Source organism: Cavia porcellus, unplaced genomic scaffold, assembly GCF_034190915.1.
Source record: "Cavia porcellus strain 051 isolate PalLab524CR breed Dunkin Hartley unplaced genomic scaffold, mCavPor4.1 scaffold_30, whole genome shotgun sequence".
Lineage (NCBI taxonomy): Eukaryota > Metazoa > Chordata > Mammalia > Rodentia > Caviidae > Cavia > Cavia porcellus.
In genome coordinates this window covers 27,809,515-27,834,909 of record NW_026947513.1, presented here as the reverse complement: position 1 = coordinate 27,834,909, position 25,395 = coordinate 27,809,515, and the positions used below count along the sequence as shown (strand labels likewise).

General features: G+C 39.9%; 1 protein-coding gene across 10 annotated transcripts in view; it reads left to right on the top strand.

Moving 5' to 3' along the window:
• The window catches only part of Fryl (FRY like transcription coactivator), a 245,919-nt gene that overhangs the window by 200,878 nt on the left and 19,646 nt on the right, over window positions 1-25,395 (top strand). For 8 of the 10 annotated variants that reach the window (XM_063240342.1, XM_063240343.1, XM_063240344.1 and 5 more), the window contains 14 exons: window positions 427-631; window positions 1,909-2,030; window positions 2,799-2,989; window positions 4,257-4,351; window positions 5,360-5,967; window positions 6,374-6,471; window positions 10,399-10,569; window positions 12,224-12,364; window positions 14,041-14,238; window positions 15,278-15,439; window positions 15,555-15,629; window positions 15,954-16,130; window positions 19,931-20,134; window positions 22,269-22,436. In XM_063240342.1, the coding sequence (XP_063096412.1) occupies window positions 427-631; window positions 1,909-2,030; window positions 2,799-2,989; window positions 4,257-4,351; window positions 5,360-5,967; window positions 6,374-6,471; window positions 10,399-10,569; window positions 12,224-12,364; window positions 14,041-14,238; window positions 15,278-15,439; window positions 15,555-15,629; window positions 15,954-16,130; window positions 19,931-20,134; window positions 22,269-22,436 (2,615 nt within the window). The remainder of the gene's footprint in view (window positions 1-426; window positions 632-1,908; window positions 2,031-2,798; window positions 2,990-4,256; window positions 4,352-5,359; window positions 5,968-6,373; window positions 6,472-10,398; window positions 10,570-12,223; window positions 12,365-14,040; window positions 14,239-15,277; window positions 15,440-15,554; window positions 15,630-15,953; window positions 16,131-19,930; window positions 20,135-22,268; window positions 22,437-25,395) is intronic. The other 2 variants (XM_063240345.1, XM_063240336.1) reach the window with 1 other exon arrangement.

Sequence of the window (25,395 nt, the reverse complement as noted above, 5' to 3'; positions counted from 1 at the left end):
ATAAGAGTGCTGATAATAACTTTTAACAATATTTGTTTAATGACTGACTGACTTTAAATATTACAAATAGACATCGAAATAGCTTTTTCAAGTAAAATGAAACAGAAATGATAGTGTCCTTTCCACAAGAAGCTGAAACACAGTTCACATTACTGAAATGTGACAGATTTAGTGAGACTATGCCCAGATCTCTGGAAGTTGCCACTTTGAGTTGTGTTCGGCAGGTGGCAGTAGAGGACCATTGTGCATCCAGCAAGCTGAGTTTGGCGGCGGCCTGTGGAGTCGGTGCCAATCTCCAAACATTTGCTCACTGCAGCCTGCTGATTCCAAGCTGTGTCCTGTAATCTCTCAGTGGCAACACATCGTTAGACTCTGGGTTTTATACTCTTTACTGAGCAGATATTCATGACATGCTTTCTCTTCCAGCAGGCATTAACGATTTTATACCTGATTACCAGCCCTCCCCTATGACCGACTCAGGGCTTAGCTCAAGTTCTACCTCTTCTAGTATCAGCTTAGGAAACAACAGCGCTGCCATCTCGCACCTGCACACCACCCTCCTCAGCGAGGTGGACATCTCAGTGGAGCAGGACGGAAAGGTCAAAACTCTCATGGAGTTCATTACCTCAAGGTACTTGCAGCTCCGGGCCTTCCTGCAGGGTTTGTGCTGTGCCATTCTTTGACCAACCAGCTCTCCATGCTGGGTTTTTGTTTTCCTGAAATGCCTTTGATTTGAAACACAGGAGTTTGTAATGTTCAGTATTTTGAAGATTTTGATGCATCCAGACTTTAGTCTTGCATGAGTGCAATTATACCTGAGATAACTGAATCATTCCTGCCTATCAAATACCCAGAAAGAATAAGTTATCAGGATATATAATACCTTGTTTTCATTAGCTATATTATCAGTCAGCTATCAAGTACTTATTCATGGCCTACTGTATGCAAGGTGCTCTAGGTGGAAAAGGAAAATACTGTAGGAAAGGTGTGATGTCCTACAGTAGGGGCCAAGTTGCAGGGCCATGAGAAAGGAAAGCATCTTTGGGGTTGGAGATTTAGCTTAGCAGCATAAGTGCCTGCCTTGCAAATGTGTGGTCGTGAGTTCGATCCCCGGTACCGATAAAAAAAAAAAAAGACAAAAAAAGAAAAGAAAAGCATCTTTGAAAATCCCTCCTCCTGACCATCATACTCAGAGAAGAGAATGTTACTAGGCAATGCGATAAACTTTGGGAGAATGCAACCAGGGTGCCATGGGACCCAGGCCTGTGCTTGTAGATTCGGTGGCAGAGCACGCACCCCACATACATGAAGCTCTGGGGTCAGTCGATCCCAGCACAGTACCCACACATGCACAGACCATTGAGTACATGGGGTGGGCAGAGGCATAAGCTGATAAATACATGAATAAAATCAGCCTCAGCAGTGACCACGATGAATAGAGATGGAAATGTGCCCGTGCAAAAGTTTCAAGGGTTTCAAGGGACTCTGAACTAGTGGTGAGAAGCAGTCTAACTCCTCAGGTGTTGGCCCAGAAAATGTGAAAACATTTTGAAGAATCAGGAAGATATAGTACTGAACCCTAAGGTTCTCCTGTAGTTTTATTTTATAAAGTTTACTTTCATTGCATTCAACCAGCAAGTTACATAGTAACCACTATTCTTTCTCAAAATTTATCATTTTCTAACTACATCTGAGAGAATTTGCCTATAGCAACTACAGCCGTTGAAGTTCAGTCTTCATCTGCTCTGTGTGGACCGTTTCACATCCGTGCACAGGACCCTTGTAAATGGTGACCTGTGACGTGACTTACCTACTCCCTTTCTAATGATAAAGGTACAGCCTACGCAGGCGTGAATAAAACTTCATGCAGGTTAGAAACAAGGAACCCTATCTGCTCTCCTTTTGCAGGAAAAGGGGACCCCTTTGGAACCATGAGGATGTTTCTGCCAAGAATCCCAGCATAAAGAGTGCGGAGCAGTTAGCTACATTTTTGAAACACGTGGTTTCTGTTTTTAAACAATCAAGCCCAGGTATCTTTTAATCAGTATTTTAGATCATACTCAGTTTCAATGAGATATTTTTAATGTGATGTTGAAATTTCAGTAATACTTGGCTAAAAGTTAATAGTCAGTGTCTACTGTGTTAGAAAGTTTTTCTTTTTTAACTTGTTAGTGAATCTATTTCAGTTAATGAAAAATTAAGTGACTACTTAAAAATAAGAATTCTATCTTTTCAGTTTGAGGCGTCTTAGTTTTGTGTGTGATACCATAAATTATAATAATAGGTTGTGGGAAAACTGAATTAAAGGGAGACACATAGAAATGATCGATTTAAAAATTACTTTTTTATCACGAAGTCCTCTACAGTCAGTCTAATAACACATCCTGGTGATTATTGTAAATATGTGTATACAGAGCAGTGGTTTTGCTTCTCAGGAAACATTTGACAATGTCGCAGCATTTCTGTACCAATTTCACAGTGGGGCCAAGAATTTGCTACTGGTATCTACTGGGTAGAAGCTAGGGACAGTGCCCTGCACCGCCTAAGCCAAAATACAGTTGTGCCGCGGCTGAGGAACTGTGGTCCCGAGAATTGCTTGGCAATCAGAATGAAGAGCTGTCTGACATGTGAATGGGGTTTAGTTAGAGAACATACAGTGACTTACACAACTTAAGCACCTGTCCTGTGGCAGTGTAGCGTGCGGGGTACTGCTATACGGTGGTTAGTGAGTCCCGATTATAATCTCCTGTATCCTGTAAAAACCAGCCTCTTCCTCCTTGTGTCCTTCGTCCTCACAGAAGGAATTCATTTGGAACATCACCTTAGTGAAGTTGCTCTGCAGACCGCACTTTCTTGTTCTTCTCGACACTATGCCGGGAGATCCTTTCAGATTTTCAGGGCCCTCAAGCAGCCCCTTTCTGCAACTATGCTTTCCGATGTTCTCTCCAGACTCGTAGAAACCGTCGGAGATCCAGGGGAGGATGCACAGGTATCTCATTCCATTATTTCAGCAACTTTTGAGCAGCAGCAGGCAGTCACAGACTCACCGCTAAATACAGATCACTGTAGCCAGAGCAGGACACTAGTCACACCAGTGTTAGTGTCACGTTAGCGAGCAGGCAAAGAATTAAGGGACAAAGTTGTGTAACTAGTATTTAATAACTTACTATTTAGATCAAATACTTTAGCGCTATCAGAAAAAGCTTCACAGACATACTTGGATATTATCCCAGGATGACTACAAGGTAAAAGGCTAGCAAGTTAAATGTAAAATGAAGCATCCATTTTCATATTTATGGATATAAGAGAACTTAGGGTTGTACAGACTGCTGGTTTTATCAGCACTGTCCTAGACGCTAGGGATGTAGTGGTGAATCAAATTCCTGGTGTTCTACAGTTGTATTCTACTGGGGCAAAGAAGGTTCTTTGAAGTCTACCAATAGCATGTGACACAGTTTTACTTAGTGATAGTAAGATAGAGTACAGCATTAAACAGCAGGGGCAGAAGAAGGGGTTGTTTTATGTATACCCTAAGAAGTGATTTTTGAACATGTGCTGAAATGAGCCAGGTCCTATGATGATCTGGGGAAAGAACATTGCAGGCAGAGGAAAACTGTAATCAGCGCCAAGTCTTGAGGCAGAGACTGTAGGCTTTTTTGAGGAGTGTCTTAAAACTCAAAGGGGTTGGAATATGCTGAGGAGAGGGCAGGAGGCAGGTCCAGATCATGTAAGGCTTAGTGGGCCCAAGTGAGAGGTTTAGCTTTGCTCTGAATTGATGGGATGTTGCTCAGAGGTTTTGAGAGACAGAAACTATAAGTGATTGGCTTTTGTGAAACCTCTTCCAGGTATCTGGGGAGGAGAGGAGCAGAAGCAGAAGGGTTGGTTAAGTTACTGTGAGGGTCCACCCGAAAGAGAGATAGGGCAGTTAAGTTAGATTAAGGGAAAGTTTGGAGAAAAATCAGATGTAGGACCACTTTTAATGTGATGTTTGGATTTCAGTTTAGATATAAAAGAAACAAACAAGGACTCCTAGACTTCTGACTTACGTAATTTTGGGTAAATGGCCAGGCCATTATAATCAATTTGTACCATTAGTGTGATGAGTTTTCATCAGTCAGCCTGGTCATGTTGCTCAGAAGTGTAATCATTTTGTAATATTAATGTGTTTGTTTTATTTTTAAATCTCATTGGGAACTCCATTGCAGTTTCTTCTTTTTCCAGAGCATAATTAATTGAAATCTGCCCTTTTCCTGCAGGGATTTGTGATTGAGCTTCTTCTCACCTTGGAATCTGCAATTGATACTTTGGCTGAAACCATGAAGCATTATGATCTCCTTTCTGCCCTTTCTCAGTAAGAGTTGAAACCAGACAACCTATTGGAATACAAAACTCCAGTAGCTAAATGCATGTCACCATAACATTGTATTTTTCTGATATTAGCAATGAGAAAACTATCGCTCAGATAAGAAGGGTTACCAATGGAAAATGGGTATCAGACAGCAAGGCCCTCTAGAAAGTTCCGCAGCTGATTTTGTCAGTGCTCTTCCAGTGTCCTGGTCAGAGGTCTTTCTGCTGAGCCCCATTTCTGCTGCATCACAGTCCTGTTGCTCCCTGAGTGACCCATCAAGACACTCACCTGTTACAAATTGTTCCTTCCCCTGGAGCACCCACTTCTTACACTTACCTGCCTTTCCAACTGCAAATTAATTTCTCCTCCTTAATGTCACCTCCAAGCAAGACATTTCTAACTCCCTTAGGGTACTACTGTTCTAGTAATGGGGTTATCACGGTGTTTTCTTTGTATTTTACTAATAACAGTTAACAGGGTATAAATTTATCCATTTTCATACATATCTGTCCCCAGAAGACTTCAATATTTCTAGGCTCTTGTGTACTGCTGGCACATATAGAAGGCATTCAGTAAATATTTTTTAATCAATGATAGTTGGATATAAAGACAAAGGAGAAGTCAAAAATAAATTTTTGAGCTTGGTTCTTTTGCAAAGAATGTACCATTAAAGAGAAGGGATGTCAGGACCATAAAGTCCGAGAATAAGACTAAAGAGGTTCGCTTTGGACATAACGTGTGTGTCCCAGATCTGAAAGTTCTTTGTGATCACTACAGCAGAATTTCTCACCAAATCTAACCTCGTGCTGCTGTCTCAAAGCAAATAGCCCTAGTGGGAAAGGCACTATTGTTTGTTTGCTTTAGAGGCAGAACTGAAATGTAATCAAAATATCAGATATACTGAAACCTGATTTTTCTGGCAACAGTTGTTTTCCAGTGTTCATTAGTGAAATTAATGTAACAAACGTGGCTGGAGAGTACGTTCATCTTTTCTTTCCTTTTTTGTTTAAGATCCTCATATCATGACCCGATAATGGGAAACAAGTTTGCAGCTAACAGGAAAAGCACTGGACAACTCAATCTCAGCACAAGTCCCATTAGTAGTAGCAGTTATCTGGGGTACAACAGTAATACAAGAAGCAACTCTTTGAGATTAAGCTTAATGGGTGACCGCAGAGGTGACCGCCGGCGGAGCAACACACTGGATATAACAGATGGACGGATAAACCACAGCGGTAGCTTGGCAAGGACTAGAAGCCTTTCCTCTCTCCGAGAGAAGGCCATGTACGATGTGCAGTCCACTACTGAGCCCACCAACTTGATGGCCACCATTTTTTGGATAGCAGCGTCTTTGTTAGAATCAGATTATGAATATGAATACCTCCTGGCTCTCAGGCTCCTCAACAAACTGCTTATCCATTTGCCATTGGATAAATCAGAGAGTCGAGAGAAGATTGAAAATGTTCAAAGCAAACTGAAGTGGAACAATTTTCCAGGCCTTCAACAGCTCTTCCTTAAGGGTTTTACCTCAGTATCTACCCAAGAAATGACCGTCCACCTCCTCAGTAAACTCATCTCCGTCTCCAAACACACATTGGTGGATCCTTCCCAGTTGTCAGGTGATGTTCATATAATTGCACTGATATTAATATGTAACTAATAGAATTACATTTTAATGGAGTTGAAATGTACACTAGTCATTTGTTTTGAAATCTACTAATTTCTGCTTTTCTTGAATGACAGTTCTTTATACTATATAATTTAGTTTAAATTACTTGGTAAAGGCAATAATAGGATTTAGAAGATGAACTACCCCAGGAAATGAAAGAAGATGTTTACTGCAAATTGTTTTTTAAAACGCCTTATAAGGGGCCAGGGATTTAGTTTAGGGGCATCAGTGCCCGCCTGGCAGGTGTGAGGTTGTGAGTTCGATCCCTGGTACCAAAAAAATAAAGAAAATGCCTTTTAACTTTTAAAATGGTGTGCAATTAAATTGGTTATTGTTTGCTGTTTTTGTTTTGATAGGATTTCCTCTTAACATCCTTTGCTTATTGCCTCACTTAATCCAACATTTTGACAGCCCAACCCAGTTTTGCAAAGAAACAGCCAGCCGAATAGCAAAGGTAAGCGATTGTTGTGCTGTGCTGCAGGGTAACTGTAGGGACTTCAGTCTGCAGTTGATCTTACAGGGGAAACCTCTTTAAAGATCCTCTTCCGTCACTTCCCAGTGGGAATTTTGCTTCTGTTTGTTCAGTTCACACATACATAGCACTCACATAGGAATGTAAATCACAACTACCCAAGTGACAGTGAATAAAATTCAGTAGAGTCACACTCTGAGTCTTGAGTCTTTTCTGCTCTTCTTCCCTGCTTTCTCTTTATCTGTCAGTTCCTCATCCATCCCTTGATTTGCTGCCACGGGAACACAACAGTAAGCCACATAGGTAGAATACTGGGCTTGTGGACCTCCGAGTAGGAAACACAATCTGGGAGGAGGGCAGACACCCGAGTCTGGTAAGGAACCGTCAGCAGGAGGGAGGGACCTTCTGGGAGCACACAAAGCCTAGAGGAGGTCTCGCCTGAGCTGACCACAAAGGCTGAATAGGAGCAACCAAAGTCAAGATGCTGGGTAAAGGGCCAAGACTGGGCCAAAGGTGTGAGTTTCCTAGACAGCATAAATGACATGTACAAAGGCCCTGGGGAAGAAGAATTATTTCGGGGTTTAGAAAGTGTGCTTTTCCTTTAAATTTGCCTTTTTTTCCTTGTAACATTTCTTCTGTTCATCTCTCTGCTCCCTCCATGCCTTTTTCTTTGACTCTTTCCCTCCCATTGTACAGTACTGAAAACAGTAGGAAAGTTATTTCAGAAACTGTTAACACCTGTTTTAAAATGTTAGTATCTTAGCCGGGCATGGTGATGAACTCCTGTAATCCTATCACTTGGGAGGCTGAGACAGGTGGATCGTTGCAAGTTCAAGACCAGCCTGGGCTACAAAGTGAGCCCATGGTCAGCCTGAACTGCATAGTGAGACCCTGTCTCAAAAAAAAACAAAAAACAGTTAATTTGAGAAGAATATGATGTAGGCATTTTATATTTTTAATAATTCTCTTAACAATAAAGAACTGGCCTTTTTAAACACAGTTCTTAATTTTTAAAAATCTGGTCACTGATTGAGTTTTAGAGGACAAAGGGGCTTTTGAGAATGAAGTTGAACAGTTACAAGAGGAAGTTATATAAATTTAAAAGTAACATACAGACAGCCGAAAAATAAGTGGACGAAGGCAGGATGGGGGAATAGCCACATATTTAGAGAGCCTTCCCAAGCACTGGGAGGAAAAAGCAAATTTTCATCAGAAGGGAGTAAAATAATGCAGTTTTGGGGTGAGCTTTTTACATAAGCAATTTTTTAAAAAACAGAGTGGGGATAACAAGTAGCAGAGTAAATAAAATGAGCAAGTGTGCCCCTGTCTTTCCATGGCCCTAATAAGTACAGATTTACCTGTGGGTATCGAGGTCATGATAAAATGCAGTAACCAGTAACAAGAAAAATACGCTATTGAGTCAATCCCTAAATAAGTTAGATAAGGAGAAGTTCTTACCTGATCATTTTAAAGCTCATAATTGAAAGGAACAGTCATTATTTATAGTCAGTAGAACTGTATCTTAATTTCTTAAAAGTGGTGGGGGAAGGATAAGCCAAAAGTTGTCCCTTAGTTTTGATTATATTTAATAAATCCAATAGAACATTAACTATTAAATGAGAACCTATGTTTACTTGAAAATTATTGTTTGTATTAAAAAAACTAACTGTACCTGTAGTATTTGCACTAAGATTTAAAAGTGATGCAAAACAAAATTTATTAGAATAATTTTCATTTTAAATATTCTGATATAGTTAAAAAATGTTATACACAAGAATCTCCCCCATAAGGGTTAGAGTATATGAAAGAAAAATGAATATTGGTTTTTATTTGGCCTGTCAAAAAAACAAAAAGCACAAACACTCACGTAGGGGAAGTAGAGCTTTAGCCGTGCTGCCTGTGTGGCCCTGGGGTAACCAGGGAGCTCGGCCAGGCCCCAAGAATGTCACAGCCCCTTGAGTGTTAAGCTGCTGATACCACATCAGAGAAAGAGAAATATCCAAATATCTTTTTCGTTCTTAAGAAATCAAACAGATGGCTATGTGGGTAGGTGGGTGTGGCTCGGTGGAGGAGGGCTTACCTAACAGTTCACAAGACCCCAGGTTCAGTGCCAGCACTGAGGAAGGAGGGAGAGAGATCCATCAGTCAATCAAATAGAACCTTCTATGATTCATAAATTGTTTTTTAGTCTGCTTTCTTCCTGTTGAGCAGCATACAAAGGTTCCCTCTCTGTGTGCTTTTAGCAACCTGCAGGATGTGAATGAAATTATTCCTTAATTATTCTCTCACTTATAACTGTTGAGAGTAATTTTCTGCCATTATGTACTTCCTCATTATGCAAATATCACTAGTTGTGCTGTTTGCTCCCATGGAGAACACAGAATTTCAAAATGAGGCAAGTATTTTTTTCTTTCCTTAGGGCAAAAATAGTATTCTAAAAAAAAGTTTATCATAAAACCTTTTCTTTGGATCATATTTTAAACTGGTAATTCAAAGGTTTTAAAAAATTCTTTGGGGGAAAAAAATCTTCCTGTAAGTTTTATGGGTAGTTGACTAACATATGAAGTCAGCTGCTAGTTTGTTTGTTTTTTGAGATAGCATCTCACTGTGTAGCTCAGCCTATTCAACTTGTGATCTTCCTGCCTCAGCCTCCTGAGGACTGGCCACCATGCCCTCCAATGACCTCAAATGCTTCCAATGGTTTTGTAATTTCCATGGCACTGTGTTACTAGACTCCACAGTCTTGCATGTGTTTATATCTCAGGCCAGTCCAGTTATAATGTCTAAACAGTGAACTTGATTGACACCTTTCAAGTCTGTAAATGTCTTCAGAGATATCAAAGTAGAAGTTGTATTTATTTGAAAGTTGTATGTACAAATACATGTGCATAGTACTAATAAAATAATAGCCTGACTTCTCCACTGAAAGTTCTATGCACTTAGGAAAACCTGCAAACCATCAGGGAAATAGAAGACTTAAATGAGGAAATTAAAAAGAAAACTGACAGGGCTGGAGATTTAGCTCAGTGGCATAAGTGCCTGCCTTGCAAGCAGGCAGTCGTGAGTTTGATCCCTGGTACCGATAAAAAAAGGAAAAAGTAAAAAAAAAAAAAAAAAAACTGACAGCAGAAATTACAATGAGGCTAACATTTCATGATAAACAGACATGGAAGATACACATGGCCCTGTTGCAGTTCTAAAAAAGACTAAGGAGTACTCTTACTAACAAGAAACAGAGACTAAAAGGTCCAGTCAGTCATAGATCCCCGCCAACATCTGCTGGCCCAGAAACCTACAGCAAGCCAACTTGGAGAAGTCCACACGTGTTGGAGTGGCCCAGCAGCGGGAGCTCCAGCCTGCAGACTGTCATCCATGGAGATGGAGGACTCTTCTGTCAGGGTTCAAGGGAGTCCTCTGCCTGCATCACACACCCTGAGCCTCTCTGCTGCTGGCTGCTCCACTGAGAAGCCTTAGGCAGGATGCAGACAAAGCAGTTCCTGTCTGACGCAGCCACTCTGAGTGTCCCTAACAGCCCTTGTGTGGAGCTGGCCTCTTCAGGCCCTTGTGCAGTGAGCTGTGTATATGTTGCAATTAGTTTACAAGATGGTATGCAGGGTTTACAAAATCATAGGTTAGTTTTTACCCTTTAAAGAGGGTCACAGGGCATTGGACTGAAAAGAACCATACTGTTTAGGATATGTGGTAATACTAATCCTCTTTTCGTCGTATCTAGTGTTCTTAAGAACAACATCCTCTTTCTTCCTCTATTTAACTTTTCTACTATATTGAAGTAAAATGTAGAAAATTTAAAGTATATCAAAAGTATTTGATTAAATAAATGCATTTAACATAAAATCCGATTTAAACTTTTATCTTCATTTTAGGTGAATAATTGTATTTATTTTCTAGGTTTGTGCGGAAGAAAAATGCCCCACACTCGTGAACCTGGCTCATATGATGAGTTTGTACAGTACACACACGTATTCCAGAGACTGTTCAAATTGGATCAACGTGGTGTGCAGATACCTGCATGATTCCTTCTCAGATACAACATTTAACCTTGTGACTTACCTTGCAGAGGTAAATTTACATATTTTCATTTTTGACTGCTTTGTGGCAAAATCCTCAGGTGAATTTATCTCAAGCAACAGCACTACTGTACTAATGGTCAAATTATTTTTTAGTATGACTAGAGATGACATCTTTTAAAGATAGATAAATAGGTAGGCAGATACAGTAAAGAAAGTTTTTCCATGTCCCGTGTGTATTTATTTGCTGCTCTTAAATGACATAAAACACTAAACAATGTAAATTTCCCTGTATTTAATATAAAGTGAGTTTTTTGATCCTAGAGAATGGTTATGATTTTTGTCTTTAAAATCTAGTTCGAGATACTTTTCCAGAAAAATATTGCAATACAAAAAAGACATTGATGGATAAATTTTTATTTTGACAATATGATTGTTTCTATCTAAAATACAATTTTGAGGGACAAAAACTGAATTACAAAAATGAAGCCCTAGATCTGCATGAAGAGTTAACATTGATTCATCCAAAGTAACTTCATGGCTAGAAACCTAACCTGCTTAGTAAGTCACCACAAAGAAAATCTTAAATGAAAGGAATTCCTTGTCACTCTTATAATAAAATAATCCTTTCCTTTTAAATGTCAGCCCCAGGAAGTTAGGCATAAAACAAGCTTGAAAGAAATTATAACCAACTAAATATTACTGATACTACTATTTTAAACTTGGCTACGTCACTGTTGTTAGCTGTCATAAAAGGTGTCAGAACTGATAAATTCTTTAAAAGCCTGTTTGCCACTGTCGGCTTTATACTTCAGTAAACTAACAGGGTGAGCTGCGTGCCAGGCCGCTTCTTGGCCTGACTGAATCTGCCTGTCCTTGATTTATGTTGTACAGATAGCTTCAGGGTGAGAACCAGCATCAAACCAGGCCTAGCTGCCGTACTCAGCTTTGAATCTGGGCACCTTCATCCAGCTTCAGACACCTGCCACCACACAGCTCACCCCAAGGCAGCACCAGCCTGCAGGGTCCATTGCAAGGTCCCAGAGCATCTCACACATGGGCACCATTGTCCCTCGATCTAAAAGGAATGACTTTGGCTCATCTAAATTATCAGTGTAATCGGGCAACAGTATTAAAACACATATATTTAAGATAACATATCTTTAATTTAGTCTGCCCTACAGACCCTTATGAGGTAGGTAATATTGATATTGTATACCTTAAAAAAATTAAACTGGGCCAAGGATATAGCTCAGTGGCACAAGCACCTGCCTGGCAAGCACAAAGTTCTGAGTTTGAGTCTCAATACCAATACATACATTCATACACACATACATACATACATACAAACAATTAAAACTTAGGTTAAGGCAGTTGTACAAAATTACATACCTTATAAATGGCTGATATGATTGCTTTGTGAGAAGTTTATTCTTTGGTGGTGATGGTTTGGTGGTTTGTTTTTTTTTAACCTAAAATACATGCTACTTTGCTAAATTTGTTAAAGAACTAAAGATGAAAACTGATTATACATTTTTCTTGCTTGAACCAAAGAAAAAACAATAGTAGACATTACCTTTTGTTTCTGGACTTCTGACCTAACCATAAATTCATGAGTTAGACCTGTTACATTTTCCGCATTATAAATGTAAATACCATGCTTTTGTTCAACCTGATTAAACTCTACTTTTCAATATTAATTTTAGCTGTTAGAAAAAGGATTGTCCAGTATGCAGCAATCATTACTACAGATTATCTATAGTCTCTTGAGTCATATTGACCTGTCTGCAGCCCCAGCTAAACAGTTCAATCTGGAGATCATAAAGATTATTGGCAAATATGTACAGGTGAGTGACCACAGAATTTAGATATAATATTGTTTAGTTCAAAACAATTTATCATCCTAAAAACATAGAAACACCTAAATGTCCAAGAGTAAGGAAAAAAGTCACATTTTCAGGAATGTTTATGACGTGGAAAATGTATGTGATGAAGAAGCAGAATCTGACTGGTAAGTCAGGTGTGATTCCTACCTTAGATTCTAAGTTACAACTGTGAGTGTTTATTTTAGTAGTGACTGGGAGGATCATTCATACACAAATGGCAGTAGTTACCACCCTAAATTAGGACTGTGAGTCATGCTTTGTATCTGTTTGTTGACCAGAGTCTACATAATAAACAAATACTAGTTGTAAAAACAGAAGTCCTCTTTAAGAGTCTGTAATTTAAAAAAAGGTCTGTATTTCTCCTTAGTCATAACTTCATTAAATTAAGCTTTTTACAAGGATATGCTTAAAATATTACAACGTCATGTAGACCTTTGTATTATTATTTTGCAATTTGTATATCTTTGTATCAAGGTGTTAACTAAATTGCATAACTCTGTTGTGCCCAATATTTTTTCATTTTTTGTTTTGATAGTGTTTCCCTGTCTTAGTCACTTTCTCACTGCTGCTGGTCAGTATCCAGGATCAGCAATTAAAGAGACGCTTCTTCTGACTCATGTGTTGTTGAGGTTTCAGTCCGTAGGGGGCCATGTCCAGGGTAGAAGCCACAGGGTGGAGGGTCCTGCCCTGTAAAAGCTGTTCATATCACAGAGGCCAAGAAACAGAAGGGAATGGTGGGGAGAAAGAGTCCTCGTGGGTCATCCCTAGTGACCACTTCATGAGCACAGCCTATGAACAAGAGGCTTTTTGGAGACATTAGGTGTAAACCAAAACACGCCCTCAGATGTCCACCATGTATAATACCTGTTAAGATTATTTGAGTACCATAAATTTTTTTAAAGTAATTTCTTCTATGTGTTATTTTCAATAGATGGTAAAAGAAAAATACTGTGTTTTATATTATGCATTGATTCTTCTCCATATGTACATTTACCATGTAAATCATTCTCAAATTATGTTGGTGGGAGCATACAAAACAAAAAGAAGAGAAAAAGATCTCAATGTTCATACCCACAATGCAAGGGAGAAACAGTCCAATCTATGCAACGCCATAATCCCTGAGAGTATCACTTTAGCACAGGATGTGGCTCCTAGAGCATCAAGAAGCAAAGTGAAAAATATGTTTTGATATTTGATATATTTATGTTTAAAAAGGAAAGTATATATAAAAAGTTTTTACCTATATGACTTAATATATTTAAATTTTAGTCTTAAAATCATAAAGTTGGTTCTTCCGGAAAGTTCACACATACTGTGCAATCCTTATTTGCCACTCTTGCCAGATTCCTGGATTAGCCTTCTAATTTAATAGTTATAAAACACTTACTCAAAGACAATCCAGACGTTTCAACTTGGTAGTGTTCATTAGGAATATGGTGTCTGATAAACATAACAATATACACATTAACTTGTATTTTCTTTTATAACTTCTGACCTTCTGTTAAGAACCTCAAAGGAGAAGTCAATCATTTTTACAGATGTCCTATAGAAATAATATTTTCATATTTTATTCACTAAACTTCTGCTCTTAAACATGCATTTGTAACTTTTATATGTTGATTTTTTTTTTTAACTAGAGCCCTTACTGGAAGGAAGCCCTCAACATATTGAAACTGGTGGTGTCACGCTCCGCGAGTCTCGTTGTACCCAATGACATCCCCAAATCCTATGGAGGAGATATAGGTTCTCCTGAAATATCTTTCACTAAAATTTTTAATAATGTCTCTAAGGAGTTGCCTGGGAAGACCTTAGATTTTCATTTTGACATCTCTGAGGTAAGATGCCCAGGAATTTATACTCGTTTATTTATCTATTCTTTCATTCAGCCAGCATTAATTGAACTTGCGCTCATTGGTAACACTGTGATAGGTGCTATGAAAAGCCGATGGAGAACGGAAGAAAGTCTCACTGTTGGGAAGCTCTCGGTGTCACAGAGAAACGAATAAGCCTTGTGCTGAGTGCTTTGTCTGGAAATAAACCGAAAGTGCTATGGGAATATATAATGTTTCCGAGAAGGAGTTGTACCTGTGAATAGTCCGTGCAAAAGGGGACAACAGGTGCCCCAACAGAGGTCCACAGAACAGCATTATACTCAGGGAAGCAATAACCAGGGGAGATTTGCTGGAGAATGGAGCTCAGGAGGCATAGTTGTGATGTCTAAAGGTATAACCAAGAAGCACATCAGGAAAGAACTTGCGTGACATGCAAATGAGCTGGAGTTTTACTTTTAAATGTAAATTCAAAGCACTTTGCAAACTGTAAATGAGTTTTATATCATCATGGAATTACTGAAACAAAGTTATACATCCGTTGTAATCTGGATAGAAATTTTCCATTTTGAAGTGGTTGTTTTTAATGTTTGCTAAGGTAGCATTAGTGAAGCACACTTAATGATCTGTATCAAAAACCACTGAAATTTAACAAAAGTTAAATCTGAATGGTGAAATTATAGGTGATTTTTTAAAAAATTGTTTTTATGTTTTTTGAACTCTAAAAGGAAGTATATTTTATAATCATGTATAGTTTATAATCATGAGGAAGGAGACAAGCAGAGATGATAGTTTTTAAAGAAAGATATTTAAAATAGGAAAAAGTTCTAATCTCAGATTTGAAGTCATTATTACAAATAAAATCCAGTCTCAATGAAAAAACCTTTGGCTTTCATAACATTTGTTCTGCACTAAATAATCTCTCTCCTTATGTTGTATTTGTGGTTATAAAAAGTATCTTTATAGATATACTGTTAACCCTCCTAAGTTTTTCTGGTGTTAAAATATTTGCTAAAGTCAACACTGGTATTTCGTTTCCGTGTAGACACCAATCATTGGAAATAAGTATGGAGATCAGCACGGTGCGGCTGGGAGGAATGGGAAGCCAAAAGTGATCGCCGTCACGAGAAGCACCTCTTCCACGTCCTCCGGTTCTAATTCGAACGCCTTGGTTCCTGTCAGTTGGAAAAGGCCACAATTATCACAGGTACATAAGAACATCACGATTGAACACTTACAGAATAAGTTTTGTTAGATGTATGAAAACTTTAGTGTTTGTCTCATTTTATCAGCAATACTAATATTGAATTTCTTCTCTTTAGCGAAGAACAAGAGAAAAGCTAATGAATGTGCTTTCTCTCTGTGGCCCAGAATCCGGGCTCCCAAAGAATCCTTCTGTAAGTAATTATTAACACAAGTTAATGCAAAAACCATGTTCTTTCATAAAGGATTTATTCTGTTTCCCTGCTTTTCTAACTTAGTCATGGTAGTATCTAAGAAAGCGAAAAACAATTTAAAAAAGAAAACTTTCTCGGTTGTGATACCTGGTGGCTGAGCTACGTAAATACTCAGCTAATGAGCGGTGAAGGTCAGTGGTCAGCTCTGAATGCATGGAAGGTTGAGGCCTGCAGTGGCTCTTGAAGCTCTGAAATCTCAAGCAGAGTGACAAAGCTGATGGATGGACTCTTTTTTTGTTTTTTTGGTTGTTTGTGTGGTATCAGGTTGTATTTTCTTCTAATGAAGATTTGGAAGTCGGTGACCAACAGACTAGCCTAATTTCTACCACAGAGGACATAATTCAAGAGGAAGAAGTAGCCATAGAGGACAACACAAGTGAACAGCAGTTTGGTGTTTTTAAGGATTTTGACTTTTTAGATGTTGAGTTGGAAGATGCAGAGGTAAGAATGCGGGCTTTTTATATTTTTTATAGTATAGTTACAAATGTTTTCCAGACCATGCTTATTAATTTCAGTATAGGCTCCCAAAAGTAAAAACCTAAATTAGAAATTAAATATAATTATTACGGTTGGTCAGTAGCAGAAGAACTAAAGGAGGAATATTCAACTTTTCATCTTTATCTTTAACCTTTTTTTCTTGGCGGGGCGGGGGTGGTCTCTTTGAGAAGTATCTCACCTTGCAGTTCATTGATCTCATTTTGTAGCCCAGGCTGGTCTTGAACTTGCAATGATCCTCCTGCCTCAGCCTCTCGAGTGCTGGGATTATAGGCATGTGCCACTACACCCGGCTATCCTTATCCTTAAAACTAGAGTAAAAACAGATTTCTTCAAAATATTTTTAAGGTTCTAAACCTTTTCAAGGTTCTATATAGATTTTAACTTTCTGTATGAGTTATGCAAATTAATTTGCAGGAAAATAGTAAAAAGTATATCTATTAAGTTGAGCAAACATAATTGTAAAGAGGGTGACAGTTGTCACTAAACTGACTGTCACACAGGCTTTGGCTTTCTACAGCTCTGCCCTCTAGTTGCCTGAGATTCTCGCTGACCACATTCCTCTTTATAACATAACCAGCTCTCAGTGCCTCTTTTCTGGCTACGTAAAGAGCTTTCTCTGCAGCATGAAAGGCAGAATTCAGCATGTATTTAGTATGGCTCGCAGAGATCTTGGCTTCAGCAGCACGATGCCTGTCATTGTTGGGTGCCACCACAGATTTGCCGTCTCCGCCCCCACCCCCCCACAAGCATTTGGAGGAAGTGAAGGCTGCCTCCAGGAATGGGCTCAGGAAAATAAAGAAGCTGCTTTCCTAAATGCTCTTAGCAGATTTCTTGCATATTTTCTTGTTCCTAGTTGAGACACATACCAATCTCTAAAACAGTTACTACGGCGAGCGTAATAGGACTGTCCTGTTGTCTTAGGCAGTTAGGAACCCATTCCTATAGATGAGGTCAGAAACTGCATTCCAAAATTGTTGTAAATGCCTACATGTGAGAAGACTAAAATGCTGTTATATCATTGATACGTATTTTTCTGTAGAATCAGAATTCAGCTAACATGCAGCCGTCAACTCTCTTCAGGAAATCTTTTTTTTTAGTGCTGGGGACTGAACCTGGTGTCTTCCCACTGAGCTACGTTTTCAGCCCTTTTCTGTTTTGAGAGAGGATATTGCCAAGTTTCCTGTGCTAGGCTTCAATTTCAGATCCTCCTGCCTTGGCCTCCTAGACATCTGGAATGGCAAGAGCACCCACGCTGCCTGGCCAGCTAAGGGGGTGTTCCTTTTGGCTCTAATAAGTGATGTGGATGAACTGTGCTGCCCCACACCACATTACACTGCTAGCTATTAGGAGACTAGGGAGGTGAGATTCCCCCTCCTCAGTGAGCTCCTGTCTCCCCTGAAGATCTGAGAATAATCTCGGGGCTTGGTAGGCATACAGATGCTTTTCCCTGAGCTGGGGAGTATAGAGTTCCTGAGCAGTTCCTAGGAAGCCAAGGACAAGGGCTGTAGAATCAGCACCAGGTGATACAAATGCACAACTTCTTGAATTTTACCTCACATCCAAGCGTGTACATAGATACACCTTTAAAAACAGTTTCAAGAATACACATCATTACTCTGTGCTACTCCTGTAATGTCTTCTGTTCTTTTCCTTTTCATTTCTTCTCCCCCCCAAAAGTGTTTTTCATCATCCTGTGAAAGTGATTTTACACTTATCACTTAAAAAGTATATTGTAGAAAATAAAGCAGCCTTGCCCAGTGGGTTCCAATTCAGGAGACCTGCAGCCTCTCCTCTACCCCAAGTGATTTTTAAATTCTCCTGCAGTTACTTGTTTTTTTCAATTCAGAGTTTACATTTCTAAAGGGAATCTCGTTTGACATTTTGGTAATGGTAATTTTATTATTTTTTGTTTGCCTTTTCTTTATTAAAAGGGCACTGCAGATGCTTTCAAGTTCGTACAATACTCTAAAATGTCAGTGGTAATAAATACTGATTTTAGTAGGCTTTCGATCAGAATCGATTAAAGATACTTATTGAAGCTCTGTCTTTAACTCAAGTCACAGTAATTTGAGGATTTAACATAATTAAGCACATTATGTTATTTTTTATTTTTCAGTACTGGGAATTGAACCCAGGGTCTTTGCACTGAGTGGCCTCTCCATATATTTTTTAAAAGTTTTGAGATGAGGCCTCACTAAGTTACCCAGACTAAGCTTGAACTTGTGGTTCTCCTGCTTCAGCCTTCCAGAGTGCTAGGATTGCAGGCATAAGCTACTGTGCCTGGCTCAAATTATATGTATTTTCTGAAACCTAGAGGTTGTCTTTCTTAAAGCATAATAATAGGAAATAACTGACTAAAAAAGTAAACTTCATCATTAAAGAAACTTCTAATTTATCCTCCAACTTTGAAACCCCACAGAGTGTAGTCTTCTGTTTACCAAATATATTTTGAGAGTTATTGCCATTTTTCTGTGATGTGCTGTGTAATTATATTTGAAATGATATGTTCTAGAAATGTATAAGCTCTGACCTTCAGACCCCTAGAACTTCTAGGATACTTTGAGAAAGCCACAAAAAATACAAGAGCCAGATGGACAGAGTTCCTGGATCCCTTCTTCAACCTAAAATAGCTCAGGTTGTGCTTGAGTTTTGCACAATTGAAGTTTCTTTTGCTGTACTAAAAAGAAAAAAAAAAATTGAAAACCTCTATCTGAACAACTCTTTCCTTTGGAAAAGAACACAAATAAATCATACTTTGCTAGCTAACCAAGTATAATTTGCCATATCAGAGCAATTGTATCCTTACAAAAAGGAGGCTCAGTTTAGAATAATAGAAACATGTCTTACACAAATTGAGGTGAAATTGAAATAAGTCGTATTTTCTCTTGAGCTTTTGCAATTAGCAGTGGTTATGGGTTATGTTTTGATAGGTGTGATCTTGATTTTAAATTATTGTACAGTAAAAAATGGCCATTGCATTTAACCAAACCTACCCTACAAAATAAAATAATTGTGACCCTGTATGTTGTCAATTGAATGTGGATATTTTAAGTCAGTTTTTGCATTATACCAAGTATTAAATCCATGTAAAATTTGAAGATTTCCTTGGAGCTTGCATTGTTGAACTGTATCATAGAAACATTGTTTTAAGTGTCTGTCTCTGACTTTTTCACAGTATATTTTTGCATTTAAAAAGTACTTTAAGTCACATGTTGGCTGCCCGCAAAAAGCTTAATCCAGAGCTTGAATCAGTCTTTGGGCTTCAGAAATCACAGTTTTCCCAAAAAGTGTAGTGTATCTTTAAATGTTTGTCTTCGTTCTTTCTAATTCTGTGTGTTTTCCTTTTTGCTAACCAGGAGCTGCAGGTAAGTTGCAGCCTGGTGTTGTGTGATGTTTCTCTGTTGTTATCTGTGATGTACTTGTTCTCCTTGTGGTCACATTCATGTTTGTATATTAGTATAGAAATGGCCTAGAGTGTAGATTTAGTTGGTCCCCCAGTAATGCAAGATAGAGCATCAAGCAAATTACTTAGTGAAAACAGGTTATCAACCAAGTAATTTTGATCTCTTTAATATGACGATTTAATAATGTGTCAAAAGATTAAAGAAATTGACGGGCTGATTGAAACTCTGCTTTTGACGATACGTTCAGTATTTTTCATCTTGATCTGCTTTCCTGGCATCTTACATATACACTGGTAAGCATGTATTTGCAATCTTAGAAATCATGTCTTGCTTTTCTAGGGTGAAAGCATGGACAATTTCAACTGGGGAGTCCGCCGGCGCTCACTGGACAGCATTGACAAAGGGGACACCCCATCCCTCCAGGAGTACCAGTGCTCAAGCAGCACCCCCAGTCTGAACCTGACAAATCAGGAGGATACAGACGAGTCCTCAGAAGAGGAAGCAGCCCTCACTGCAAGCCAGATCCTGTCTCGCACACAAATGGTACCCTGCAGCCTTTGCATGCAGTGACAGTAGTCTTACTTAACTCTTTAGCTTGCAACTTAGGAATGCTTGTTTCTTGGTCTTTCAAATTTATTTCATTATGGGCAAAATATGCACAGAGAAGTGAACACCTGCAATCCCAGCAATAACAACATGTTCTGTTATTCATGACAGAACTAAATACGTGAGGTCAGTGTGTGTACCCATTAGCATCTAGGACACATTTTCTCTGGCTCCTCTCCTGATCATGGCGAGTGGCTCTGGGCACTTTCAGGTCCTCATCTGAACGATGCATATTTTTGGCACGGGTGTGAACACCACCACTTACTCCATGCCTGCCTTTCTCCCCTAGTAATGTGCAGTGTGCAGGGACTGAGCATCGCCTTGCTCCCTTCCAAGAGCACGGCAGCCGTACAGAGATCATGGCTTATGTCCGAAGGGCAGCTATGAGAGTTAGAGGTGAAGTGCAAAATGAGAACAGGCATCACCTGTTCTTTTAGAAGTGCCAGGGTGCAAGAAGGACTAAATTTGCAGGCATGGTAGTGTGGGAACTTAATGTTGGCAGCGTGTTGCATGGCCACGAGGGCAAAGGTGATAAGGGAACAGCCGGGGAACAGTCCAGTGTCAACAGGGGTTACACATCTGGTCGTGAAAGGCCTTTTGCAGGCCAGACTAAACTGCACCTCAGTTTAAAGTAGACCCCTCTCCCCACATGCTCCGTGCTGGGCAAGGGCCTGTGGCGATGTTGCACTGAGCTGGCTTTAGACAAAATGTCAGTTTGTAATTGACTTGTGGTCTTAGGAAATCTCATTGTTGTCCCAGGGTCTTTTGGAAACCACCCCCATTACATATTAAATGAGAAACTGCCGCTGCTAACAGCAGCCATAATTAGCACTTGCAGAATGGGGAAGTGCCAGTCTGCCCAAGGTATTTGCATGTCCTGGTCACCACAGCACTCCCCAGTACACAGGTATGCGAGGATATTGCAGTTCTAGAAACTAAATGAGCTGTGACAGACACACAGCTGGTAAATGAATTTGACCCAAGGGATCTTTTCTCTGCTGTGCCTTAGACGAGGCATGTAAAATGTGGTCCTCCTAAGGACTCTTCACTTAAAGAATGTCAAGTTCCTGGCCACCAAGACTGACTAAGGCATGGTTGGGCCCCTCCCGGCCAGCCGTGTGCTGGAGGGCTGGCTTGTCCTCTGGGTTACTATAACGCAGGCAGGGAAGGAAGCCTTGTTTTACTCACTGTGTAATGGTAGTCAAGTTACTCAAACTCGACTTTATAGCAGACCCCAATGAGAGTGGCCTCACGGGGGTTTCATAAGAAAGAGAACCTCCTGGTATATAATGTGTAAGTCCTTAATTAAGGACGATTATCATGAGGGCCAGAGGGGAGAGCTGACTTGTGAGGCCAACTATTCAGAGTGGTATTGGTACTGAGGTAAAGAAATGGTAATTTAAAGTTGGCTCCTCATAGAAAAAATTGTTTTGTTTCTATGTACCCTAAATCATAAACTTGATATTTATTAACCCTGAGATTATAACCCTGCTCAGAAGGAAAAAGTATAATATTTTCTTTTTTTAATTAATAACTATTACTTTTTTTTAAAAGTCACTAATATATTTGCCATTATAACCACTCAACTTTTGTGTGTGTGTGGTATTGGGGATTGGACCTGAACCCCAAGGCCCATATGTGCTGGACAAACTCTCCAGGCACAATTTCAACCCTGCCCCTCTGCAGGACACTTGAGAAATCACTTTGCAGACACAGGGAGATCAAGAGCAGCTGCCTTTACAAAGCCCCAGACTATCCAAACCACAACACGTGAGCATGAAAACAGGAGTTTCAGCTTAAAGCGAACATAGGTAGAACTTCCCCACCTGGCTTCTTTGGCCCAATTTTAAAACCTGTTTGAAGGCCTAGTTTTGCCAGGTTAGCTGCTTGCTAATGCAAGCAGTGACACCCATCCTGGTAGGACTGGATGAAATAAAAGATAACGAGGAAATCCCACACGCTCTTTGAAACAAAGCCCCTAAAACTTTACGTGACAGAAAAATGTCCTGTGGCTTTTGTGCCTGCCGCCGAGTGGTAAGTGAATCCCTTGTTTGGTCATCTCTCCTTTCAGCTGAGCAGTGACTCTGCTGCTGATGAAACAATGCCAGACCACACTGACCTGCTGCTTCAGTCTCAGGACTCCACCAGCAGCAACACCACCGAGGAAGTGCTTCACATCAGAGATGAGACCCCAAGTTTGGAGGCTTGTCTAGATAATGCTAGCAGCCAGCTGCCTGAGGTGGGGAGAAACAGGGCTGGTGCATGGCCAATCTAGACTCTGTAGCATTCTGTTACATCTTTTGCTTTTCTTTCAAAAGAGTTTTCATTCAATGTGCTAATTACTTGATTTTGTTTCCCATATTTCTAACCTGTGGGTTGTTCTAAACAAAATAGTAGGATCTGATTTTTTTAAAAACAATTTTGTTGATGGATTAAGGAAACGACCTACAGGTTAAAAATAACCTCGAATGTTTCAATGAGCATTTTGTTGTGCCTCGGTTACCGTGCAGGGGCTTTGCTAGGGATGGCAGGATTGTCTGTGGCACTGCGTTTTCTTTGAAGGACCGCTTTTGTTTTTCCTCCCCTTTTTGCTTTGAGTGGGTTTATGTGATTGGTGCTGTGATTGGGTTAGGACCTCAGGCCAGCTGTGTTAGCAGTTGGTACAAAGAAATCTTTTCAAAAGACTTTGGAACCACTAGTATTATGTGTTTTGGAAAGGCCTGTGAGAAGTAAGCCAGATTCAAGCTATTGACTGACCAAAAATAAGTAAGTACTAGTTTTCTTAGTGTTTTTTTAAATGTTATTTTTAAATGTATTTGTTATAGCTCTATGATAAATGCTGTTATGCTCTGGTAAGTATTGGAAACTGCTATATTTTGGTCAGTGTTAATGAAATTAGCGTAGTTACCAGATCTGGACTAATCTAGTTATTAGATCATGTTATTTTAGTAAAAAGAATTCTCATGTTCTTATTACATATTCAATCTAACAGTAAACAGATATATTTTAAAATGAAGGCATTTTGGCTTCCTTAGTAGCAGCTTTCAAAATGCTTAGGCGAACGTGGCTAAGGCTTAGATAATTCAGTTAATCAAATGTGTATTGTAATTTTATTAGATGCCAGGCATTCCAGCTAGGTGCCAGGAAGCATAGGGCATGACCTGTTCTTAGGGGAATGCTTTGTCTGTAGTAAAGGGGTGGAGAAAGCTTCTTAAAACTACGCTTATGTTTGAGAAAATCAGTAGCACACATATGTTCAAGACTTGGTGAAAATCCAAGTGAGAGTGACCAGTTCTGCATTAGGAGTGCTGGTGGTAAAAGATACCTCATGGCCACTGGGACTGTCCCAGCATGGGGACAAGACATGGAAACACACGGCAGTGTGAAATAGAATGATCGTTCAGGTAACTGCAGGAAGTGCAGTGGGTTTAGAGAATAAAATGGATGGAAGAAGACGAGAAACAATAGAAATTCCTGAGCGCCATTCTAAAGATCTGGGCTTTGAGATAATGGGAAGTCATATAGGTTTTTGGTCTTTCCAGAAACACCTTGTGTTGGCTTTGTGTTACTTAGTGAGGAAAGATTTCTCTTTGGCTCATGGTTGAGAGTGAAACTTTGAGTCCATGATCAGCTGGACCTGGGGCAGTGCTTCACGCCAGGAACATGTGGGAGAGCAGATGTGTTCAGCTCAGAGCTCAGAAGCAAGGGATGAAGGAAGTGGTCAGAGCGCCCACAGTGCCTTCGCGGCTACACACGCACTGACCACAGGCCCTGCGAGGGCCCGCTTCCGCCACCTCCCAGCAGCACCGTGCTGGGGAGAGGCCTGTACCACCAGGGGCCTCTGGGGCTGTTCAGGTCCACACCATACACCGTGGCTGTAAGGCTCCTGTGACAAGGACTGCAGATAGTGGATGGAAATGCAGCATAAGTGGACATTCACTCATTCGTTTCATGTGTTTACGGAGACCCTGATGCTAGATACTATTCTATGGTAGTGCAGAATAGACCAAAGCTCCTGGCTTTACGGTGCTTAATCCTTATAAGCATGACAGATAATTGACAAGATATGAACTATAAATAATATACTAGAGAGTGGTCATTTATTCGAGATTACTGTTAAAATCTAACAGTGGTATGTATTTGAGTGAGGGAGATGTGGAGGAACAGTGTTCCAGGCACAGGAAGCAACAGGTTTAGAGGCCCCAGGGCACATGAAAAACAAAACCCTGGGGAGTGGGACCTGAGCACAGTGAACAGGAGAGGCTGGGGGGAAGGAGCCCAGGGTGGGCCACAGTACAACAGAGTCTCTACAATAGAGGTATGGCGGTGGACTGGAAAAGACAAGGAGCTAATCTGGAACAGAACGTGCTGGAGATAACACAGCCTGAACCCCACAGCCAGCATAGGAATAGGAAGGACGATGCAGGACTGAGAGGGGCAACCTCCGCCGCGTTCCTTTCTTCGTGTTGTTGGGAGGCAGAAGCAGGCAGTGCTACTGATTGTTAATCTGATCTGTCACGAATCTGATCTGTCACGGCCAGTCTGGATCATGGCACATTAAGAGGTCAACAGATGTGTTCATCTGAAACAGTGAAAAACAGACTAATGCCAAAAACACCTTTTTAACAAAGGCAGTGTGCCTAATGGCTGGGTATATTAATTTCATCAACAAAGGTTGAGATCTTTTACTTTTGGTTATGAGTTACAATCATAGGAAGGTGCCTCCTATAAATAATTCACATAATACTTTCATGTACTAAATACTCCAATTTAGTGTTTTCTCCCCTTCATAGTAGTGAGTTCACTGTCACTGTACACATTGTATCACTGGGAGGTGAGACTGAAGAGAGTGTTTTAGAACCATGCCATTTCATGTACAAACGGTTCTGATGAGAGTGGCTGTCCACAGGGGAGTAACACAACACAGCATCTCATGAATACACAGTATTAGCCTAATTTGTTTTTTCCTGATGTTTATAATAGTGGCAGGTGACCCAAAATTGCTACTTAAATTTTAAAAAAATAGGAAAGCACCAAAGTATTCAAATAAAAACTATTTTAAAAGCAACTTGTGAAATGTTACATGAATTAAAGGCACACTTCTGTGTATTCCTGAGAGTGTTCATTTTAAATCGTCCCTTAAATTATGTTAATACTGTGAAGATGGAATAACCTAACACATTTCATGACATGGAGAA